This window comes from Corvus brachyrhynchos, unplaced genomic scaffold (assembly GCF_000691975.1).
Source record: "Corvus brachyrhynchos isolate BGI_N302 unplaced genomic scaffold, ASM69197v1 scaffold34, whole genome shotgun sequence".
NCBI lineage: Eukaryota > Metazoa > Chordata > Aves > Passeriformes > Corvidae > Corvus > Corvus brachyrhynchos.
Genome location: NW_008238126.1, coordinates 2,649,902 through 2,661,285, shown reverse-complemented (window position 1 = coordinate 2,661,285; position 11,384 = coordinate 2,649,902). Strand labels below are relative to the sequence as shown.

Sequence of the window (11,384 nt, the reverse complement as noted above, 5' to 3'; positions counted from 1 at the left end):
TTCCTCACTCCCAGCCTGGTGCCAGCCTTTCCCATCTTGTAGGCTGCTCTAGTACCAGAGGGAGGAGTAGCAGAGGTTGTTCAGATGGCATGGGATGGAGTGGGGACACAGAGAGGGAGACTGATGGTGAGCTCTAAGGCTGCAGGTTACCCATACCACAGTGGAATGGGGGAGAGGAAGGCCCCCTCCCAGGGCTGGATGCTGAGGGAGGGCCTCCCTCCACCAACAACACCACTGCTGATCTCTCCTTGCAGTGCCCAGAAGTCCTGCATCTGCTTCTTTCCCAGTCTCCTTCCACAGCTGTCCCATCTATCCTTCCCTTGTCTTCAGCTCCTTCAGTCTCTCCAGCCCCCATGACCCTCCCTGACCCCTTGGTCCTGCTATTGCAGGGCCAAATATCCAGATCAGACCATAAAACTTATATATGTTGAAACAAGCAGACACACTGGTCTCAGCCACCCTTCCACCCAGGCTGAAGGCCCCTGGGCGCCTGTGATACAGGAGGCACCAGAGAGGATTTCTCTCCCTCATCACTGTTAACATTCTGTTACCAGAAAATGTAGAGGATGGTTCTCCAGGGGCCCTGTGGCAAAGAGGTGCCCCTCCATGAACCACAGAAACCCATGGGGGTGTCATCATGAGGGCTGTGTGTGGAAATAATTGCAAGGTGTGATTGTAAAAGCCTGGAGCTTTGTGTGAGGCAGCCTTCAGCTCTCCTGAAACCCTGGGTGAAGGTCACACCTCCTTTAGGTTCTCTGAGATTGGAGAAGGGTGAAGATGCTTCTCTGGATAAGGATGTGGGCAGTGTTCTTTCTGACCTTGATCAAGTTAAGTATTTCTGGTGAGATATCAGGGACGGGTGAAATCTCCATCCAAGGGGAAAACAGCACTTGTGGAGTTTAATGGTAAAACTTGGTAGTAACTGAGGAAAAAAATGAATGAACTATGCAGATAATACTGCAATGTGACATGTCATTCACTTTGCAATGGAATTTGATGGTGTAGTGAAAGGTCTGGAAGGTTTATGGTTTGATATAAAACATTAGATATGCCGTAAATCTTGGTATAAAATAACTGCACAGAGAAGTATGTGCAGCAAGGGAGTTGTAAAAATATACATTCAGAGAAAAAACATTTTTCACACCAGCCAGGTCAGGCATAGTTTCTAATGAAGTGAATCCTTTTCAGTGTTTGGAATCAACAGAAGTAATTTAAACATTCCTGGTAGAAGCATAAGGATTTTATTTAATACCTTTCATAATGACTGAGTGATCGTGATGATGAATTATGGAGGGTTTTTTCACTAGGAGTCTGCAACAAGAAGATAAGGCAATAATCTGTTTCTGTGCTTGTGGACATGTGTTTGGGATTTGGATTTTTCAAACTTTTTTTTTAGTGAGTCATGCAAAGATGCATGCTTCATTAACAGGTTAGGATGAACTGATAATATTAAGGTCTTTTCACCAGTGTCAGGATGTTATTTTGTAATTTTTAGTATTTTCTCAAGTGAGACTCCTTTCAGGCATGACTCAGAAATAATTTAATAGGGAAGATATTGATCAGTGCTCTAAATCCATCTGTAGTAATTTTCATGCCCAAGAGACTGGATGATTTCTTTTCCAGTAGTGGTTTGAAAGTATGCTTTCTTACTGAACAGTAAGCAGGAACATGTCTGGAGCTAAATCAGTTTTTAATGTTTGGGGTTTATGAGTTAGTTTATTTGCTTTTTATTAGAGTATTCATGATTAGTAGCTTTTTGCCATCCATTGTGCATAGTGAGGCAATAGAAATGGTGATGCTGTGCCATAATGAAACTATTTCAGGAAAAGGTTAACAAACAGCATTAAAATATACCCAGCAAAAATCCAGCAATGCCAGTACAGGTTTTCTTAATTGCTAGCAAAGGTAAAAGAATTTGAAGCCATAAGAAGCAGCACTATCCAGAACAGCAGCAAAGACAGATTTTCATTGTTCTGGACCTCTGACACACAGCTATTTCATAGCAGCACTGCTATGTGGAGAAACTGCACATAGTGTCAGCATATAAAACTAGAAATTGGAAATATATATGGACTGGCAGCAATCTGTCCATAACCACGTAGGGTCCATGAACTGCTGACTCATCAAGGATTGATGGGGGATTTTCTCCCTTAATCCACTGTTGTTTTTTCTATGTCTCTTGTCATTTTGGAGCTATTGAAAACTGTGACACTGAGTAGTTCACAAAAGACTAGGATGACAGTATGCAATGTGTCTTTTACAGAAATCTTGTAAATGTGGTTGAAACACTTTTTTTGCCAAGTAAATTTCCATCTACTAAAAATTCCTTTCCATTCGCAGAGTAAGGTAATATTTTTCTGCTGTGTCCTATTATCCCGAGCTCTACAATCAATCACTTTATACTTTATTTTGAACTGTGCAAATGTTATCCAGAATTTGTGAGCATGGCAGTTGATTGATGAACTGCAGTAGCTCTGGTTTGCCAAGCTTGTTAATGGGTATGTGTCTCTGGCTTTTTAAACTTTCCTCATACAGAGAGCTACGGATAGTGACAGGAGAATGGTTCTTTGAAGAGAGAGCAAAGCGCTTCAAACAATCGAATCTTGGAACAGATGTTGTCAGACAGTCTATCCTACACAAATTCCCAGGTAGGGACCTCATGAGGAGGATTCTCTTGTGCTTAATATGTTCAAAACCTTGTTTCTTGAGTGTTTGGCTTGTATTTTCTTCCTGACTGTGGAAATTGTAAGTATAATCAGAATTTTAATTCTTTATTTGTGCCTTACTATACAGTGATTTATGAATGATTTATATTCAGGAAAGGTAAGGCCTATATGAAAGAAGTATCTCTGTGGAGATAGGAGCTGCTGAAAAACTCACTGTCCAAACAGGTAGACAGTGTTATTTACCTGCAAAGCCCAGCAGCAGATACTCTGAAAGATAATTCTCAGCTCCTGCCAGGAGGTTTGGCTGTATGGAGAGATTTAAAGACAGTCGTTTTTTGCCTTTGGCTCTCTTATTTGTGATAGTGGTGTGTAAAAATCACTCAGATTTTCTTTTTCAACTCTCAAGAAGAAAGGTAAATGGGAGCTCCTGTGCTGTCTGCTGGAGCAGGGGCTACGTGGTATTCAGACCTTCCTTTTGCCCAGGTATCTCCAACAAGCTGCACCTGCACTTTTAGGTGCAGTAAATAGTCTGTCTGTTTTGGCCAAACACAGCACCGTGTGTGAGAGCTGCTCTGGTACCTTGCAGGGTACCACAGGACCACTGGTGTAAGAAACAGGAGGTTTTCCTGAAGGCTGATGGTCTGTACTCACTTAACTCCTTCACTCTGCACAGAAGCTGTTTGTTAGGTAGTCTATTTTGGGTGTAGCATTTATCCCTAGTTTTATCCCCTCGTTCTTAAGGAGAGGAAGTGGTTTACTGCCACTGGAAAAAATACGTGGTGCAAACCCAATCCTTGGAAAATACACACCTGCAATATCCCTGTGCTTCAGAAGCTGTAAAACTGGCAAATGTGTAAGTTCTTGATATCATGTCAGTGGTCAGATTGGGTATTTCATGATTTTTTACTTGATACATATATTGAAAAATACCTTTAAGCCATTTTTCCCATACCTTAGTCCTAGTTGAACAAATATTTTAATTGAAAACATTCTTTCATTCAAAACAGAAGATACTGTACACCTCAAAATTAAATTGCAGGTCCTTTCATTATTAAATATTGTCACTGATATTTTTGGAAGCATAGATCAAGACCAGAGCTGATAATGAGGAACATCTCAAGCTAAAGTTTTATTTTATTAAGAGAAGCCCCCAAGGCTTTTTCACTATCTGGTTTTGCTGGTTGTTGGACATGTGCTGTGGTTTTTGTGCAAAGTTCACTTTTTAATTTCTTTCCCCATCCACTGCAGACAGAGCTTCCAATGCAGACGAAGAAAGAACATTCAAAGATCAACCCCAAGAAAGTGAAGAAAAAAAGCCAGATGTACCAGTCTCCTCCACAAATGGGCACAAATCTGTCTTTAGTAGACCTAGAAAAATTGGGTAAATCCTTTGGTTTTGTTGTTGTTGGTTTTTGTTTTGGTTTCTGTGTTTTTTTGAAAACTGATTAATCTGAAAACAGCTGTATATGGTTGGATAGATTTTCTTTTGAGTTTTTCCAGTCTTCCACATGAGCCTCAAACTTCCTGGGGTAAGAAACAGCCTTCATTTAAAGGCATACTTACTATAATTAGACTGCTGTTTCCTAGGAAATACAGCAGTAATTATTCTTCATCTATGAAGGTAGCAGAAATAAGAGTCAATTTTACTCCTGGATTTTTCTTGTTTCTACTCAGAAGTAACAGTGTCCTTAAACGCAGGCTTGCTGAAGAAGCAAATGCAAAAAATAGTATTTGTAGGACCTGGTTTTTATGTATATTGGTCAGTTTGGCTCACATGACAAGTTTTCCTTTAGCTTCCAGCTGTGCAAGTGCAGCCTAAGAGTGTGTGTGAGACAGTGAATAAACAGAGCTGCTGCTGGTCATTTTGCAGGGTTTAGCCCCAGTTTGGCTGTGCCCTTTGAGGTGCACTCACTCTCAGGGTACACAGACAGATTCACTGACTCTGTGGTTACACAAATGGTGTTGGACCTAACTGGAGGTTTTGGATAAATGGGAAGAAAACCTGGATGGAAGTTCATATCATGGCTGGAGCCTCCATGGTAGTTGGAAAACTTTGTTTCTGTTGAAAGGAAGAACACATTTTTATTAGGGATCCTAAAGATAGGGCAGGTGGATGCCTTCCACGGGTTTTTTACTGCTGAGAAGAGATGAGTATGGAATTCCCTGCTCCAGCCACTCCAGAAATTAACACAAGTGTTTTATCTCTCTTTAATATAAGGGTAAGGAGCATCAGAATGCCTCTGGCCTCTCAAATTATGGTGAGGAAAGAACCACCTTAGGGAATCCTCTATAACAGACCTAGACTTTTTCTCTGAGTCATGCTAAGTGGTATAAGGCATGCCATAGTAGGAGTGCATTAAAGTTTCCTTTTCTAATTCTCCTTCCATTTAAATCCTTTAAGCAAACCAATTAGTCATATTCCCTTACAAGAAACAATTGGTTTTCTCATTGTCATTTATTTTAGTGGTGCTTTTTCCATTTGTGGACAGATGTGTTTCTGGTGGTGACATTCCCCATAACAAAAATTTAATCCTACAAAAACTGGGCTTGCTTTTCTTAGTGTGTATGGTGGCCTCTTTCAGAAATATTTCATTATTGTTCCTCTTCCTTGCTTGCTTCTTCCTGCCTCAGGTTCCACATCCGTGTATCTCGTAAGTGGATTAGTTTTAGCAAAGCTCTTTTGGGGCCAGCTGCTACTGACAGGGTAAAGGGATGACTTATCAGTCTACTGTGGTTTGTAAGGTCATGAGGAATACTATTAATTTTTGAAATTTCACTTCATTAATTTCTTTCCATTCGGCCATGTTTTGCAGGGTAAGTGGGTGATGCCATGTTTTTTAGAAATGGCATGTTTGGGGCATTTGATGCATATAATTCTAGAAATATCTATAAGAGAAAATACATATAGCATAATTTTCTAGGGGAAGATACACATACTTAGTCAAAAATACTTTGTTAACTATAAAGTCCTAAAAACATAGAGATGAATTTTCACAAAAGGCCCATCTGAATAGAAGGAATATTTAATGTTTTGGTGTCTTAAAATGCAGTTTGTAGTAAATATGATGTTTCTCCCCCCAGGAACCAGTTCCATAACCAGATTTGGTGCTCTCTTCACCCTTACATCCAGAGCTGTCCATAGGTTAGCCAGATGAAATTAATGGACTGTGCACATAGCAACTTTAAAAATCTTTTATTCCCTGTTTTCAACAGGAAGGTTATCAGGGCAGTTACCAAAGGAGAAATTACATATGGAAAAGATGAAGGTGAAAGGAACACAGGTTCAGAGGCTGAAATCTCAAGTGTGCATGGTGGCAAGTCAGCACTGTGCTCTGAGAGGTGAGCAGGAATCTGGGACAGCTCCTGCTGGGACCGACCTGGGGGCGTGTGCCAGTGCCCTGGGCTGCTTTGTGTCTTGGGATGCTCAGCATAAATGCTGTCTGAGAATCAGAGTTTATGTTCATAAAACAAACAAAAAACACCCAACAAACCTAAAAATTATCTCCACTAATCTTATTTTACTCTCCTGGTGTTCAGCTGGTGACTGATGTCAGTATGTTGTTTCTTGTTTTCTGGCTTTTAATTGGTGAGTTGTGTTCTTGTTACAGAACTGAAGCTCTTTGTTTTTCTTTAGTAATGGCATGTTTATTGATTATAATTTATGTTTTCTTCTTCAAAGGTTGTTTGTCCTTCTCTTTTCATGATTATTGTCACAGTTATTTCTGGTAGGATTCCATTTATCGTTATTCTGGGCCTAAGAGATCTCTACTATTATAATGCCTCTGATGGCATTATAAAATGCCAACAGCAACATTCCTGTCATGTCCTACCTTCAAAATGAAGCCAAAGAGCAGCTCACTTTTTCCTTGTTCAGTTGGATAATCTACACTGGATAGAGACCCACATTCTTTGCTCAGGTGCACACACCCAGAAATTTTACAATTTGAATTGAAAAAATAATAATGATTTGCTGTAAGTTTCAATAGAAATTTCTATCCCTAAACTATTGTTTCTGGGAGACTTCAAAGAGATATGCAGGAAAAAAAGATAACAGGTAAAAGGAACATCGTAGAGTTTAGTACATCCTCAGATAAACCTTCTTGTTTAAGCAAGAACTTGCTTCTCTTTTTTACCTGCAATTCAAATCCATTTGCTAGATGTTCTGCAAGATGTTTAAAGCTGATGGTGACAACCTTCTTGAAAGTTGATAGTCTGATTTTTTTTCACTGGATGCTGCAGAACTTACCAGCCAATTCAGCTTTCGAGCTAGTTTTCTTTTTTAATCCATACAAAGTTCTTTTTTTTTTTTTGACTAAGCTTATTAGGCCTTCTGTATCTAACCAGATTCACAACTGACTTCTCTCAGACCAGAAGCAGATTTTTTGCTGGTTTTCTGCATTTGTTTTGCTTTTCACTGAATGAAGTAGAGATGAGTGAAGGATCTAAGAGACAACCTCAGTAATCTGGAGTCTGTGCTGCTTAATACTGAGGTTATGCAATATTGGTAGCTTTCTCTGAGAGTTTACCAGGATAAGGACAAAGGGAATCTTGTGAGAGGTCTATGTGGTTGTTTTTATGTGCCAAACTACAAGAAAGTTATCATGCAGTTAACCATAAATGAAGCAAAATCATTTTATTTGGGTGCTGGATTTCAGCGCCTGATAAACTCTCTGTACAGACTTAGAAGGAGTGAAGCAGTCTGTAAAGACAGATTTTATGTTTGATTGCCTTGCTTCACTTTACATAAATCATCAATTTTTAGCTGTTTCCCAGAACACAGAATGTTTTAAATTAGGGGTATTGAGTCATTATGGCTTCTCCTCTACTTGTCATCTCATTCTCTCCTGGTGAAACTGCTGTCCCATGCCAAAGTGCAGAGTAATGTTGTCAAAATTGGTAGTATTTCACCTACTGGCAGGGAAACCAAGAGAGAATTTTTATTCTTTTTAAACATTTCTGTTTAAGAGAAGATGTAATGATGAGCTGGGAACAGGGACACATTTTAAAATAATTTTCTTTGCTTAAAAAGGTTAAAAAAGAGCAACAGATTACCCTTTCTAACCCTCAGTGTTCACATGGGTTTACCAGTATTTTCTAACAAAATGTCCCATGGAAAAACTTGTGATTATTGTGATGTTAGACAGCAGCTGGGGTCTGGTGCACTGGTCACAGATGATTTTTTGTCACTTTTGCTGACGTGAAATCTCCAAGAAGACCTGTCCACATTGGTTGAAAGAATCAATCATTTTGGGTCAAGTGACATTATTGCAACATAAACAGGACAGTGAACAAGTTGGTGTTTTTCTGGAGATGCTGTAGACAGACACACAAGGATTTTAGAATTTCTGGAGATAGCGCTGGCATCAAGTTGGCTGTAGAAGTGTCCAGAACTGTCATGGTACTGTAGTTTCCCTTTACACCAATGGAGCAGCCTGATAGGAAGGGTTGCACGAGTTGTCCCACCTCCTGCTAGAAGTGACGGCAGTGTGAATCAAACAGGGACAATGCAGCTTCTGCAGCCTGGATAAGAGCTGCCCATTTGGGCCATTTGCAGTTCTGGTAGAAGTGCTGACAATATTTGTATGACTTGTATGTGTGATTCATCTTTTTTTTTAATTTCCAGGTGATCCCACAGTCCATCAGGGCACAGTTATTCTCGTAACCTGTTAGCACAGCACATTTCTTGCTGCAGTTTGCAAAATGAGCTGCCTTGGCTTGCTCAGAGCAATAACCCTTCCCTCCTCCTCTCTCCACCGCAGAGGGAGCACGCTTTCCCTGACCAGCGACTTGTATGTGTGATTCATCTTTTTTTTTAATTTCCAGGTGATCCCACAGTCCATCAGGGCACAGTTATTCTCGTAACCTGTTAGCACAGCACATTTCTTGCTGCAGTTTGCAAAATGAGCTGCCTTGGCTTGCTCAGAGCAATAACCCTTCCCTCCTCCTCTCTCCACCGCAGAGGGAGCACGCTTTCCCTGACCAGCAGCGGTGCAGGGGCTGCTGCAGGACATCCAAGAGGAGTGCGAGCCGAGGCAGCGCTTCCAAGCCTTCCCTGCCGCGCTCTCCGGCGCTCAGCGCACGCAGCATGACCGCAGATTACAGCGGGGTAAGGGCAGGGCTGGCTCCAGGGACAGCTGGCACCAAAAGAGGTGGCTGGGCTGGCATCTGCCCTGTTAGATGGATCTGCAGCACAGCAAGGACAAGCCTGACAGAGAAAATCGGATTTCTTCCTCAGTTCTGCTGGGGCCTGCGGAGATCTCTGCTGGAGCAGAGTTTGTCATGCTCTTATCAGTGATGTGGTTTTTGGTTTGGCAGGCGTTTCTCTTTTGTCTAAAAATTGCTGTTGATGTCCAGCATTAGATAATGAGTTACAGATTCTGAACTGGGAGGCACAAGGGATGGGAATGAGCATTTCTTGGCACTTTAGAGCCTTGAGTAAGTGCTGTGAAATAAGTATGTGGCTTTCAAGCATGCACAACCCAGCATTCTCCCACTGACTTCTAAGGGAAACTTTGCAAGTCCAGCACTTGCAGAAAATCAGGCCAAACTGATTTTAGTTTCTTCTGGGCTTGGATGCTGGGCTCTGCACAAATTATGCCATAGCACAAAATGTGTGATAAACACATTGTCAGAATAATTCCTCTCACATGCTGTTAGGCTTCTTGGGATGTATGTACCATTAATGTTTGGAAAAAAGGTAGATATGTGTTTAGATCAGAGCCCTATTGAAGGCATCAATTTTCTTTCTAGCTTCCAGATACTTGGTCTAATATGTTGTCTTTCCTAATAAAAAATAAGTTAGTGTATATGAAGGGCAGTTTTGGGAGCTGTAAATAAATGAATAGTTGTTTTATTTATATTCTTGTTGGCACAGAGACTGACTTGTTTTCAAGTGCATTAGATTTGTTTGAAAAATCCATTTAATTTAAATGGAGTTATTAGCTTTTCTTTTTCAGGCAGGCAAAAGGTCATAATGATATCAAGCATATTGGCTTTATTTAAGGGATTATACTGGCATAATTTAATTATTTCAAGTGCTTTTGTTTTTGCCCTGGCTGAAATCATGATGCTTAGTACAAAACCAATAGGTTTTGTCTTTTCTTTCTTTTTTTTTTTTTTGTGATTTCTGAGCTGAGTGGACTTCTAATAGATTTGAGTGTTTCTCTTCCCTGATACTTTGCTGTGATTCTTCAGCTGCAAACTCAGAATCTAAGCAAGAATTGCATCTTTGTGCAATTTTTATGCACAATTAGTGCTAAGCAAAGCAGATTGGACTAGAATCTAAATATATTCGACATAGACTAGATGTTCAAGGAGCTTTGGAGTTCTGGAATCTAATAGAAATAATGATTTTGTAAATTAACAGTGAATAAAATTGGGCTTTGTATTTATGGCATGTGCATTTTTCTTATTGGGCAGGACACTGGCTTGGAAAATGGCATGATTATTCCAGCAAGTGAAAGTGTACCTGAAGATTTAGTAAAGAAGCACTGCAGGAAAGCATCTGGAACACCTTCCATTGCAGTTTCTAGGGTGTCTTTGTCATCAGGCAAGTATTAAATCTTTTCCTTCTTTCTGCCAGCCTTTACTATCAGAGGATTATTCCTAGTCTTGTGACTCTTCTCCTTCTGTTTTTAAAACACATTGAAAGACCAGATGCAAGTTTCATAAATTTGTTCATATTCATTCTGAAAATGCTTTCCTTTCACTAACCAAATTCATACCACTTCACGAGTTCCACATGAAAAAATGGTAATTCTAACCCCAGAAACATTGGTACAATGTTAGTGTTTGGTAAATCACACGTTCTTAGAACTGTTACAAGATTTCATTCACAACTGCATGTTGTTCAATCATCCTCTGTGTGCTCCCCTCTATGAAATGCTACCTGTGTATCATAATACTCTGCTGCTCCCATTACATTTCACACCCACTTTGCCCAGAAGCAAATTTGGGAAACAATGAGTGGTCAGAGAACAAGTCCCTTACAGATTTCTTGTCTTTTCATTTTTATATGTGATTCACTGAACCAGTCAATCCATCTGTAATTTACCTCGTTTCATTGGAGGCTGGTAGGTAAAAAGGGCTCACACAGGAAGGTGCTGTCACAGCCACTTTGCAGTAGTGGATGGAGATCCTTTTTTCCTCTGAAATAGGAGGCAGGAGCATCCTGCACTCTTCTGCTTCTCCCAGGCACTCAGTCAGCTTCCTGCAGGGTTAATGGAGTGGGTTTGGGTTTACAGGCTTCTCTCTGAAGCACAGCAGGACACACTTTATTGTAGCTGGATTTAGCCCAAAGCAGAAACCAAGCAGTGTATCCCACAGAGCTAACCCAAAGAGGGAATGTTTTTTACCTCAGACATTTCAGTCTTGAAAGCATCAGAGTTTCCTTGAGAATATTGTTCAGTGCAAGTCCAGGCAGAGGTGTTACAGATGGCTATTTATTTAGGAAGTAAAAATTCTCCTATTCCTGTTACCTTACAAAAGAAAGGCTTTCCTGGTAGATAAGAACTGGCCTCATGCTACCAAAGCATACGGATGCTGAGCAAACCTATAGGCTACTTGGGAATGGGACTCAGACTCTGCATTTTCTCCCAGGCAGATCTCAAAGGGCATTAAGCTCAGAAGAGTGACCTTTCCTGTCCCATCAGCTGTAGACCAGGTAGAAGATGAACAGTTAAAAACCTTTCAGATTGCTATCTGCAGTATCTAAAAGTA

At 40.5% G+C, this 11,384-nt stretch overlaps 1 protein-coding gene across 1 annotated transcript in view; it reads left to right on the top strand.

The window, feature by feature from the left end:
• Positions 1-11,384, top strand: part of SYTL5 (synaptotagmin like 5) — a 63,373-nt gene that overhangs the window by 22,309 nt on the left and 29,680 nt on the right. The window contains 6 exon segments of the mRNA XM_008633031.2: positions 2,536-2,648; positions 3,915-4,047; positions 5,880-6,005; positions 8,626-8,684; positions 8,687-8,772; positions 10,086-10,215. Of these exon segments, the coding sequence (XP_008631253.1) occupies positions 2,536-2,648; positions 3,915-4,047; positions 5,880-6,005; positions 8,626-8,684; positions 8,687-8,772; positions 10,086-10,215 (647 nt within the window).